Source organism: Brassica napus, chromosome A6, assembly GCF_020379485.1.
Source record: "Brassica napus cultivar Da-Ae chromosome A6, Da-Ae, whole genome shotgun sequence".
Lineage (NCBI taxonomy): Eukaryota > Viridiplantae > Streptophyta > Magnoliopsida > Brassicales > Brassicaceae > Brassica > Brassica napus.
The window spans coordinates 13100946-13115071 of NC_063439.1; the positions used below are offsets into that span (position 1 = coordinate 13100946).

Below are 14126 nucleotides of genomic sequence, written 5' to 3' on the forward strand. Positions count from 1 at the left end.
AATCGATAATGATTATATCAACGCACTCAGACCACCACCTAAACCATTAGCTAGCATACCCGAACCAAAACCCAACCCTTTAAATAGTTCACCAGAACTAGTTCAAGAAGAACAAGAAACTGAGGGGAGAAGGTTAAGGAAAAGAAAGGAGAAAATTCCTAAGAACCTTAAGAGGGAAGCTAACGAGAAGGAGATGGATGGTTTCACTAAAAGAATCCTCAGAATCCCAATCGAAAAAGCTTTTGATGAAGCTTACTTCACACACCGGTTGTGGATGTTCTTCAGAGAAACAAAGGTAACTGAGGAGGACATTAGGAGAATGTTTCATCAAGTCAGAGAGAAGATGAAACACATGATCACATTGACGAAGAAGAGTGATCCTGGGAAGTTTGCAATACCATGCGTAGTCAAGGGTGTTGAATTTCCCCATTCAATGTGTGACACATGAGCATCAGTTAGTATCCTCCCTAGGATCATGGCAGACCAGCTTGGTTTGACCATCGAACCTTCATCTGAATCCTTCACCTTCGTGGATCTTTCAGAAAGACGATCAGGAGATATCATAAGAGATCTGGAGGTACAGATTGGTAATGCCCTTGTCCCGGTAGATTTTCATTTCCTAGACATCGAGCTTAACTGGAACTCTTCCCTTCTGCTTGGAAGATCTTTCCTAGCTACAGTAGGAGCCGTATGTGACATGAATAAAAACAGATTGTGTCGACGCTGATAGACCCCAACATCCACTACGACCCCATCCGACCTAAGAGAAAGGTTATTTATTCTGTGGATTACGGAAAATAACTTGGCTTCATTGGCGCATGCCATTGTGGAGCAGAGTACGAATCGGAGTACGAAACAGAGTACTCAGAATCGATCGACACCCCCACCTTTCCCTCGATCGATTCCAATGAGTCAACTGTGACTGATGACCGCAACAACACGTCAATCGATATTGATCAGCCGGTTGACCACTTCGCCCCACCTAATCATTGTTACCCACACTTTGCCTTCCAACCTCCAAGCAAGAGAGGACATGATGATTATTCCATAGTCAGTTGGGCAGACAGTGGTTTCCATGAAAGTTTTCCAGTTGACACTGTAATTACTTCATCTAACGAGGAACATACAGAGGAATACGATGAGGATTATTGGAAAGAACGTGCAATAGAAATGTCTTTGCAGGATGAAAGCTTTGAAACACATAAGTTCACCAACACGTTTCCAACATCGATCGCCGAAGTGCACTCCACATCGGTCGATACCCACCCTCGTCCAGAAAAACAACCGCTCACATCGATCGACACTCATACAGGAACATCGATCGATATTCGCGCCGCAGCGAAAATTCAGGAGCAGGAGAATTTTCCCTCTCCAACTAGGTTTATAGATACCTATATAAAACGTTTTGCACCCCTAAAACCACCTCCACACACCAGAGCAGACACAAAGGCGAAAAAGATCAACACTCTTCCATCTACAGCAACAAGAAAATCCATGAAGAGCAATCATCTCAAGAACACAAGTTCTGCAGAAATTACTCTGCCATCGGTCGATGCATTTGTATCTACATCGATCGATACTACTCTAAACCCTAATCTTTCTATTTCTAAATTGAATGATAATGCAAACATTGATTACGGTTTTCTAACACTTGATGAATTTGTTATTTTCAAGGACCCAGATGGCAACGCACGTGCAATGGATGGAAGGATCTTACAAGTGTCCAGAGAGGACATAGCAGATATCCTTCAAGTAGCCAATGGACCTGACAACCTATTCTCACAGCAACGTGGCACTCCAGACGTCATTCAAACAGATCCTAACAACCACGTCGGAGTCGCCACAACAGAAATCAATCCAGACCTATCACGCCAACCAAAAGATCAAGCGTCGATCGATGGGACAACTGAGACATCGATCGACAGGGTAACACCAACATCGATCGATAGGGATGACCCGACGTCGATCGACAGACGTTATGAATTTGGAAACCGCGCTTTTGACATGTACGGAGCCAGAAAGTTCACTTGGGAACGAAGGGACGAGTATGGAGTCTACAGAGATGAGTGTGGACACGCACGAGGCGTAGCTGGTGAGATGATACCTGTCACAAAGGACGACATCAGGAAATTACTGGAAAGAACCTCTCTTTTTGAAGAGAGCCACATCTGTCTTCCAAAACATGCCACTTGCTTTACACTCACAAGACTGGCACCAGAACTCTACACCAAGGATAAAATCAATGAGATGGTGTTTGGTATTTGTGAAGCTCAGGAAAGACTGGGAGAGGAGCTCAAATCATTGGTAGAAGATACACATCAACCTTTGGATAGAGGCTACAATGAGCTTTTCAGAAGTATGGCAGAGATGAGGACATAAATTGAGAGCTTACGTCAGCAACTTGATAAGGAAGCCACGACCTCACCATCGATCGACGCACCAAATGTACCATCGATCGATGTCAGTCTTCCTACAGCTCAGATACCGCAATGTTCAGCACAACACAAGGATGAATGGGAAGTCTCATACATCGACACAAGGATAAACGACGTGTACTACCCTCTCAACAACAACATAGACTGGCTGAGCACTAAAATCGAGCTACTACAGCAAGATCTGGACACCATTCGCAAAAAGGACCAACAACCAGCCACATCGATCGACGTGTGTACCATCACATCGCTCGATGCTAAGGTCTCAGCCATGAATGAGAGGCTGAGGACTTACGAGGACATGCATGACCGTTTTATATCACCAGTCATGATAGATTTAAACAAATTGTCTAGTCAAATACTTCATGCCCAAAGGGATATTGATAACATTACTAATCAAAAATTTTTGCAGGCAATCTCATCATCGATCGACAGGCTAAGAGGGCCTTGGATCGATTTCAAGAATCCTGAGGAGTCACTTCTCTACACAGCAGCAGAGGTTGATGAGGTCACATCCAAGATTTACACTGCTATAGACAACATGGAGGAACAACTTGACAAACACTGCGATGACATCTACTTTCCATTCGACAACAGAATCAGTGGACTAGACAGCCACGCAGAATGGCTACAGAAATAAGTCAAAGCCATTCAGAGGCAACTCGCAGCTCAACACCAGATATCAGCATCGATCGACAGGAAGCAAGCGAAATCGCTCGATGGTAAGTCACCGAGATCGACCGACAAACACATAATGGTATCGATCGACGCTGAGTCTACAGCAGCCGGCGAGCAGCTGATACACAAGACGATGGAGTCATTGCAAAAGGAACTGACAGAACTTTCAGCATACGCCTATGACAACATAGGCTGGCACCAGGTCAGCATCGACAATGTTCAAGATAGGCTACAAAACATCTCCAATGTACTTGAAAAGATGGACGAAAAATGGACAAGAAATGATGAAGCCACAAGAAGTTTCATTGCATCTTGGTCCAGAATGTGCAGAGATGACGTGGATGCTTGCTTTCCAACAAGCAGCTGTTTCTCCACCAAATAGCCAATCACTACACAGTCAAGCTAAATGACTATAACCAAGCGCTGAGTGGGAGGCAACCCACTATTAGGTATTTTAGTTTGGTTTTCTTAGCTAGCATTTATTTACTTTCGTTTTATTTCTTTCAGATTTAGGAGACCCAAGTAGGAAGACCTGAATATCGACCGCTGACGAGACGTCGACATCGCTCGACATGGACAACCACACGACGATCGATGTAACATATTCCCATCGATCGATATCTAATCCAGTCAGATGTATCTTCCGTACTTGTTACATTTTGTTCATCATGAACTATTTCATCATAACTCCGGCTGAGTTACACTGGGTCAGTATAATTTAAGTCTGGGGGGAGATTTACCGATATAATTTATTTTATTCTTATATAAAAGGAATTTTAATAAATTATGCTTAGCTATTGAAAATAGGGACTATAATCTTATATTGATTTAAACTTGAATATCTAACCAATCTTTAGCACCATTTTAGAATTACTGGTTGCAGATAGCACTATAGATGCTAAAGCAGATCAACCTATCAACTACACACTTGCCTTGAAACGTATGAAGTAACCAAAACTGATTTCCAACACTAAACCTGACATAACCGCTTGTCTTGGAGCTTGGTATACATGGGATCGGATTCTTCAGACAAGTCTGGTAGGTAACGCCTGGTGTAGATTATTTATCACATTTTCTCTTTCTAAATTTCGACCCTAGAATAGTTAGTAAGTTCTATTTCTTCAGAAAAAAAAAATAATAAAAAATAAAATTAAGATCTATTGTTTACTTAGGATGAGTCTGAACAGGACTTGGTGGCTAAAACCATTAAGGCTTGATTCATAAAGACTCTAATAAAAGAGTTCGAAACGGGACTTGGAGGCGGCAATCTTCAATGCTCGCTTTCGCAAAGAACTCTTGGATATAGGTCAAAAAGAAGTGAACAGAGCTTGGTGGCAACCACCATTAAGTTTTGATTCATGGAAGCCTGTCCAATCTTGGTCCCTGATCCTGCAATGGAAGCAGACTTTGACTCAAGATAGAAAATTAGAGAGAGAGAAACTAGGAACTAACTTTTACCTGCAGCTCCAGATACTTGTCTGAAATCCTTGCATCCTATGATCGATACTCCCAAGGTAAAGCATTCACTTTATATTTATGCTAAGAAATGAAGTCAGTAGAGGGGATGTCAGACGTGAATTGATGAGTTGTGTTATGTTAGAAATGGTTGCTAAGCTAGGATATTGCATAGTGTGCTTCTGTGATTAGGACCTTTTAAATGTGGTTGCAAAATTGTTGAGGAAAACATTTCTATGCTTTAAAATCTTAAGTCCCTAATATTTTCAAACCTCTTTCAGAGAGACTGCATGTATGTTTTGCTTAAGGAGAAGCAAAAGGATAAGTCTGGGGGAGTTGATATACCTTGGATTTGACCCGTTTTCATTCATGGTATATAGGTGTTTTACTATATATATATCTATGTTTTCTACTCTTCTAGGTATGTTTTCAGGTTCAGGTGCATTTCGGAGTAAAGCTATGATTTTGGAGCATTTTGGAGCTTAAAGGACATTTCACCCGAGCTGACCATGTAGATGTCGACGAGAGGAAGAACAATCGATCGATGCGCATCAGTGCTATCGATCGACACCAAGGGATGCCTCGATAGATGAAGATTAATATCGATCGATGTACACAAGTGCCATCGATCGATGTCGAGACATTAGACACACGACATTTTGGATCCAGCAGACTTAAAACCCAAGGCCAAGCCAAATTACGAAAATGTCCTGACGAGTTTTTAACCTAGTAGATTATATACTGCCTAAGTGTTTTGACGACAAGAGAGCTTTTTGGTTACAAGTTTTACTTTGAGAGAGAAGAGAGTTTTGGAGAGAAGATCACTTGTGATTGGAACTCCTTGTTATCATTTCTTTTCATCTATACTATGAGTTTCTATTTCTTCATTGTTATGAATTGCTTTGCTATGTCTGAGTAGTTCACTTATTAGATCCAGGGTTCAGATAGGTTTGTGGGATTAGCCCCAAACTATAGATCTGCCTTGTTGTGATATTCATGATAGATTTGTATTCATTGCTTGTTTTAGCCTTGCTAACTAGAACTTGATCATATGATTGCATATTCAAGCACCCTTGCTATCCCATCTTGACATCTATCTATCATATTAGGACTGCTAGAGAGGGCTAACCGCCAATTTAGTATCTTAATAGGGCATATCATACTCGCGCATAGGCCTTGCTAGAACCTGTGGATCGATGTCCTCAACTGACTATCGATCGACATTGGCAAAGGTGTATCGGTCGACGTCCCAATAGGACCATCGATCGACACTCTTTCGTTTTCGACATACTAACCGTTGAGACACGAGATCTAGCTTGTTAACCAGTGAAACATGCGACAGCTGATCACTGAGTTAAGCGGTTGAGCTCTAATATATCATGCATGCAACAAATAGGCATCTATAGGTATTATAATCTCCAACACCTGAATAGTGGCCCTGCATCTAATATCATTTCCAACCAAGTTACATTTACTAGTTATTTCGCTTGTTACTATTGCTATTTCATTTAAACATTTACAACTCTTAGGATTAATAAACACTATATTTAATTGTTCCCTAGCTCCCTGTGGATTCGATCCCTAAGTACTACATCTGAACCTCTTTTGATGAGAGTAACACTCCTTAGGGTAATTTGAGTGGTATCAATCCCCACAGTGACATGGAGCGAGTTGGTTTGGTTTCCACAAGCTATACCTCGTTTCTCTTTCATTGCATCGCTTGCTGTTCACAACCGTCTCTTTACAGGTGATCGCACTCAAGCTTGGGGTGAGCACCAACACTGTCGCCTCTGTGGTGAGCCACAGGAAACACGAGACCACATCTTCTTCGGTTGTCCATATGCGTATATGGTCTGGACAGAGATGGTAGGATCCTTGCTACCGAGACCAAATCCAGACTGGAACATCACTATCACAATGCTTCTCTCTAGGCGTCGAACAACCACTGTCACTTGCCTGCTTCATGTATCATTCCAAGCTGTTGTACACAGTATTTGGTGTGAGCGAAACAGTCGCAAACACAACAGTGGCTTTCATACTGCACCAGAGCTCACTAAGAAGATTGACAAGATTATCCGAAACAGAGTCTCCTCCTTGCATCACAAAAATGTTGATTTCTATAGCAAAATATTGAGTGGATGGGAAGAACAACATAATTTTATTTGTTCCTTAGCATACCGTTTTAGCTCTACAAATGTTTTTTTTGTCAACAAACGGCTATTCTATTACTCAAACATGAGGTGGTCTGGGTAGCCAGACCGGAATAGAACAACCAATAAAACAAAGAGATCTATGAAAAGATCGAGCATTCCTAGCTTAAGAATCAGCAATTTCATTATGTGTTCTTGGCACGTAGGTGATCTTGAAATCCGAATAACACATGAGGATGATTCGAATGGCTTCCAGCTCCGTTGAAAAGTTTGGCCAGGCTTGGGGTTCCTTTATCATAGCTATCAGGTCCTTGCAATATGTACCCAAGTGTTGGAGCATGCTTTCCAATGCCCATTTCAATGCTTCCAATTCCGAGTGTAGTGCTGTCTCCCGCCTCCTTAAATTCTGTGTTCCCATAAGTTGGATCTTGCCCGTGTTATCCTTCCATACCCATCCAATTCCACTGAAAAGATCTGTGGATGTCCAAGAGCCATCCACCATGCACATATTATTCAAGCTTAAGGCTTGTACCACTTCAGTGTTTGGTGCCTGAGGGGGTTTAAGTATAGACTCCTTAGCATTATACCAAGCCTGACATTCACTCTCTGCATACCTGACCAGTTCCAGAGGGTCCCTATCAATCCCCCTGAATAGCTTATCATTTCTCGCCTTCCATATGTACCAGACTATCCAGGGATAAGGGTCTCTATCATCTTCTGGCCTTCTAATTGTATTTTTCCTCCAAAAAAGGTAGTCCATATTGGCGTACATACTCGATATGGGGAAAGTTTGGGGGTTTGACGGCGTAGATGATAGTTCCCATGCTTGTAACGCTGGGGGACATTCAAAGATCGCGTGGGTTACATTTTCCTCTGGCTCTCCACATCTTGGGCAGTAATCATCACACCGCAGATTACGACGTATTAAGTTCCTTGTTACTGCTACCTGTCCCGAAATTAATTACCATATAAGATGGCGAATTTTCTGAGGTGCGTTCACTTTTCAAGCAAAGGCTTGAAGTTCAGTGATGCTAGGTTGTGTAACTTCAGCTTCCTCCTCCGCATCCAATATATTTGTAGCAACCCAATACCCAGACTTAACCGTGTATTGGCCGTTTTTAGTGTAGCTCCAGCAGAAAGAATCCCTGCGATGTGTTGGGCTTATGGCCAAACTCATAATCAGCTGTACATCCTCTTGCTCAACATAATGTGCCAGTATCCTAGCATCCCACTCCTTTGATTCCGAATTTATAAGGCTACTTACAAGCATCTTTGGATTTACGACTGGTACCTTAGGGCGGGCCGGCCTAGCTGGCGTCGAAGGAATCCACGGATCCTGCCAGACATTGATTTCATATCCTGAGTGCACTTTACTCCTAATACCCAAAAGCAAAAGCTTCTTCACTGCTGACATACTCGTCCACACGTTGGATGGGTTATCCACTGCTGCAATTCGCAAAGGCGAACTGAAGCGGTAATATTTCCCTTTGAGGACTCTTGCTACTAATGAATCCGGATACTGAACAAGGCACCAGAGTTGTTTCGCTAGCAGTGCTAAAATTCATAGATCATGCGGAATCTCACTCCACCCTCCTCTCTAGGAGCACACATCTTTTCCCATTTAGCCGAGTGAATCCCTCTTTTTGGGGGTTTGAACTCCACCAAAACTGTGCAATGGCACTTGCAAGGTTCTCACAAATCTCCAAAGGGAGTAAGAAGCTTGACATTATGTATGTGGGAAGAGCTAAGAGAATAGATTTGATCAGAACTTCCTTTCCTCCTTTCGATAGCCATCTACCTGTCCAACCGTTCACTCGATGTGATAGTTTTTCTTTTAGGAAAGTGAAAAGCTTGCACTTGGATCCGCTAATATCTTCTAGTATTCCCAGATACTTTCCCATTCCCCCTTCACTCTGAATCCCGAGAGTGTCTTTGTTTTGTTGTCTATCATTCACCGCGATCCTCTTACCAAAGAGTAATGGAGGACTTCTCAAAATTAATGCATTGACCTGATGCTTTTCCATACTTCCTGACTACTTTCATAACTTCTTCACATTCACGGGGCTCCGCCTTACAGAAGAAAAGGCTATCATCAGCAAAGAGAAGGTGTGATACCGAGGGACTGGCGCGTGCCACGCGCATCCCCATTATCTTACCTTGATTCTCTACTTGATTAAGAAGGCTAACGAGCGCTTCCGTGCATAGAATAAATATGAAAGGAGACAAAGGATCTCCTTGACGTAAACCTCTCCCTGGAACAATATTTCCCCTTGGTTCCCCATTCATCAGGACTTTATACTTAACCGAGGTAATGCATCGCATAATCCAGCCAATCCAAGTCTCTGAGAAACCCATCTTCCGCATAACCGCCTCGATGAAAGACCATTCCATTCTATCATATGCTTTACTCATATCTGTTTTGATGGCCATTCTCTTGACTCTCCCAGCTGGCTTAGTTCTAAGCGCATGGAACATCTCCTGAGCTATCATTATATTGTTAGTTATCTGTCTACCCGCAACAAAGGCTGGCTGGGTTTCAGATATTCTTTGGGGAAAAATCTTCTTTAATCTTTGGCATAAGACCTTAGATATAATCTTATAGCTGACATTGGACAGGCTGATCGGTCTGAACTTAGACATTTCATTGGGCTTCTCCGTTTTAGGAATTAGGCAGATATTGGTATCATTTAGCCCCTGAGCCATTGTTCCGTCGAAAAGAAATTGATTAACCATACGAGTTAAATCCTCTTTGACAATATCCCAAAATTTCTGATAGAACAGAGTTGTCATCCCATCTGGCCCTGGTGCTTTCTCTGGGTGCATGGCAAAGAGCGCTAATTTAACTTCCCATTCAGTAACAGGAGCTGTAAGATCCTCATTTATTGGCCCGATTATCGTTATGGAGACATTTTCCAGCGCCTCTGCTATATCCTCCGTACTTGCAGATTCAAAAATTTGTCTGAATTAACTAGTAGCAATGGCTACTAATCGTTCCTCGTCCTCCACCACATTTCCATTGTCATCTAAAATTTGTGTGATCCTATTTCTCGCCCTTCTTCGTCTCACCAGTGCATGGAAGTATTTTGAATTTCTATCACCTTCCCTTAACCAAAGAACCCGGCTCTTCTGTCTCCAAAACATTTCCTCCGCCTTAAGGGCGTTAGATAAGTCCTTCAGAGTCGCTGCTATTTCCTCAGTAGTAGCATCATCATTCGAGTAGAGATTTCCACCTTTTCCTTAAGCTCTTCCACTAGCTTTTCTGAATTCACATTATTCTGTCTCCTCCATTGACTCAAAGCTTTACGACAACTAGCTATATGTTCCATTATGTTTGCATCAGGTGGAAGATCCTCTAATTTCCATCCCTCAAGGATTACTTGGCGTAGTTCCGCATTGTCCAACCAGCACTTATCAAATTTAAATTTATTTTTCTTTCTCACTGGTTTAGAGAGAATATCTGCTAGGATCGGACGATGGTCCGACCCCCAGAGCCTGAAGTACTTACTAGCTGTATGTGGGAATTTCTCATGCCAATCTTCATTCCCCACCGCTCTATCTAACCGGCATCTAACCGTCGCTCCACCTGACCTCTTTCCAACACAAGAAAGCATATTTCCCGTAAATGGAAATTCCAGCATACCGCAATCACTAAGCATCTGCTTGAAAGGTAGGAAAGAGCTATCAGATCTTCTTCTGCCTCCCTCTTTCTCGTTGTGGCTTGTTATTTCATTAAAATCACCTATCATGAACCATGGTCCATTTCGTGTTGTTGAGAAACGCGTAAGACGTTCCCAAACCTGATCCCTACGTTCTAACACAGGGTTCCCATAAACAAACGTCACAAAGACTTTTATTCCATCAATGATTGCCTCAATGTCAATCATTCTGTTATTTGAAAATAAAACATTAACTTGATATTCATCCATAGAAGAAAGAGCTAAACCTCCGCTGAGACCAAGTGGCTCCACGGTAAACAAATGATGAAATCCTAAGTCAGTCTGAATGTTTTGCAACAGCAGACTCCTATTCTTCGTTTCAGACAGAAACACTAGTCTTGGGCGATGCTTCTGACACATCTCCGTAAGGCGTCGAACTGTAAGGTCGTTTCCAATCCCTCGACAGTTCCAACTGAGCGTCTTCATAGATGCTTATTGGATGGATTTTTGGAGTCCATCACCCCATCACTTGTCGTTCCCACTCTTGAGCGCTTTGAATCGCGTCGTAAACGCCTTTTCTTTTCTTTCTCTCCTGTCGAGATGTGTCTAGATAACTTAGTTGATCGCATACGTGAAGAACCCCGACGAAGGAACTCAGTTTTCTTCGTTTGAATGCCCAAAGGAGCACTCCCTTTCGAGCCACTCTTGACCCGCTTTGTATCCTTGTCACTCCCTTTAGCGCGAGATGATTCAGCCACTCCCGATGACTGCCCCATCGCCTCCAAATCCATGAGGTCTTGACCCAGCAAATCGTCAGCATGATCATCACATTCCATCATGGCACCATCAAATGGTTCCACCAAATCGTTTAAAGCACCAATTATTTGATCATTTTCAGTCATAATTGCTGAGCCTTGTGGAGAGAACGTCAAAGAACAATTCAGACTGCTTCGAACCGTAACATTATCCTCCATAGAGGCTTGTTGTCGCACTGGGGTAACTATGGCACTCGCCAATCGCTTCCCACTTCGCTCTCCTCCTTGCTTTTGATCCTTGCTCTGGTAAGGCCTATCAACACTGCTCGATTGAAACTTGGTAGATGGCATGTGCTCATATGGAGCTACATCCATGGAACTAGACTCCACATTACCGATCTCCTTTCTTTTTTCTCTCCATCTCAGCTGACTCTCATCATCTTGCTCCCCTCCACTTCTATGAATCCTGGCCCGAAAGGCTATCTCCTCTGTAATCAAGAGGGGCTTGTGGCCAAGGTTGTGTTCAAATGGAACAACAGCCATGGAGCCTGAGCCCACACCCACCTTCTCCTTCGCCTTCTCTCTCCATGTTGCCTCCTCCTTACCATACCGACCATATGGTCTAGCTCCAAATCGCGAACCACCATAACGATTACTGCGTGGTTTTTCATCGCGAGCTCTGATAACCCTTTCCGAATAAGAATCATATATGCTGTTGTTGGATCCTCTGTATTGGCTCACCTGGAGCCCATGATCTCTGACTCTGTTCACGCTGGCTAGTGCATCACCCTGCCGAACATGATCCCTTTCGCGCATACTCCCATTCATCAGCAAAGGCTGACGATCAGGCCTACCCTGTGGTAACTGGACCCGTGCAAAGACGTCAGATATTTCCAGTGGTAGTTGAGCCTTAAGCTCCTCCTTTAACGTAGGGCAATGCTCTTTCTCATGTGTTAACATTCCACATGTTGAGCAATGTTTGAACAGAAGATCATAAGCAATTTGTATCGTAACCTCTTTCTCACCAACTAATACCTTCCTAGTGAATTTCAGAGGCTTTCTCGTATCTATTTCGATCAGCATCCTCCCCTCCGCCAGCTCCATGGTATCAACGTGACCTAGACGGCCTCCAAATCTTTTTAAATTGTCCACATCCCACAGGTGCAAAGGCAATCCTGTTATCTGAACCCAAAAGGGGATAATCCATGGATAGTCATCGTGGACAATGGGCTCCCATCTCACCAACACAAACATACAATAGTTGTAGTGGAACGGGCCCTGTCGAAGTACCTCCTTGATGTCCTCCTCAGTTGTGAAGGTAAAAAGAAAATTTCCAGCACCAAGATCATTCGCAGTAGCTCTATCCGCCATACCCCACTTGTTAATCATATACTGAATCAGCTTCTCCACATTCTGCTTCTTTGGGTTCAGTATCTTCCCAATCAATGATAGTCGAAACTCGGCGACATGAGAGTTCTCCGACTCCACAAGCTGAATTGGCGCATCATCATCCTCATACAGGATTCATTTTCCTTTTACATCTGCCATATGAGTAGATTGAAATCGCACCGAGGATCCCATTTTTCAATCGGATCAGACGAGTCTCTGTTTTTATGGAAACAGAGTATCGAGAAGCAGAGACCAGATCACCCACAGAAACACGTTGTAGCCGATCAGATCAAACCTGTTAGAGGCCAGGCGAGTCCCAGGACCCAATCAAAGGATCGGATGTGGGCAGAGTGAAGAACGGCTGGAGCAGATGTGGTGGAGTGTTGAAGACGTAACACCGAGAATCGTCAAAAACGCGTCTAAAAGGTCAATGGAATCGTCACAAAAACAGATCGAATCTGAAAGATACCAGTCGAGTCCCAGAGATCAATCAAAGGATCAGATCTTTAAAGAACACATCAAAGAGATCGTCGTCTTCGTCAAAACTCGTCGAAGAGATCGTCACTGGAACAGAACACGAACTGATCACACCATCAATGGACGTGAGGATCAAATAGAGATCAAAAATCCAAGGGGAATTGTCGATCTAGGTAGCCGTCTGCTTGATCCCCATCTCCGTCGCCTCCCTAGGGTTTCCTTGTTGAAATAACATCAGCTCTACAAATGTTTCCAAGCTCTATCGTGCTGTAAATATTATTTTTTTTGTAGATAAATAAAATTAACATTTCAACCAAAAAAAAATTAAAAATATCTGAGTTTTCAAGTTTAGGAACAAAATTGACTATGTGTTAAGCATCTTCAACTCTAAACTATTAGCTTCTACACCTCTAAAATGTTTAACTACATCTTTTAATCTTTTTAGACTTAATAGAATAAAAAATTAAAAACAAATATGGTTTAACTTTATAGTTTGTAACACAAAAAAGTCAAAGGATAATCTATTTTGCTTGGAAAGAGTCATGCCGTCTCGGGTTCACCTTACATGTGTTGGGGACGTTTTTAAGGCGTACATGAAGCGTACCCGTCCCCCAGCCGAACCCGGTACATGAGACGGCACCAAGTTGGCGTACCCGTGCAACCTAGATGTTATGCCACTGTTGGGAATTAGCTAAATCACCTCTGAAAATTAGTTAACCAATCAAATTTTAATGTTCTTTCAAGGTGTTCTCAACTAATAATACGATAGTTGGGTTGTGCTCAAAGTATTGATTTAATATCGCCATATATATATACTAGGTGATTTTCCCGTGCTCATGCACGGACATAAATATTTATAAAATAAATATAATATAATAATTAATTGATTGATATTTATTTTTAATTTTAAATTAATTTATAATTTGTACGTATAATTTATATTAATTATATCATATTACTTTAATTAAATATTTATCAAATTAGTTTTGTTGTTTTAACAGTCAATTTATTTGTCATTTTTGGACATATTAGATTCTGTCTATTTATTTGAATTCAACTATAAAATTTATTTTTTGTAAATATATTAATTTTTGATTAATTTTCTTATTTGCATTTTAGGTTGGTTGTTGTCTT

At 42.2% G+C, this 14126-nt stretch overlaps 1 protein-coding gene across 1 annotated transcript; it reads right to left on the reverse strand.

Moving 5' to 3' along the window:
• Positions 1-6881: 6881 nt before the first annotated feature.
• On the reverse strand, positions 6882-7475 carry LOC106350274. The gene has a single exon (XM_013790182.1). It carries the CDS (start codon positions 7473-7475, stop codon positions 6882-6884), a length of 594 nt encoding a protein of 197 aa, XP_013645636.1.
• Between the last annotated feature and the right edge of the window lie 6651 nt (positions 7476-14126).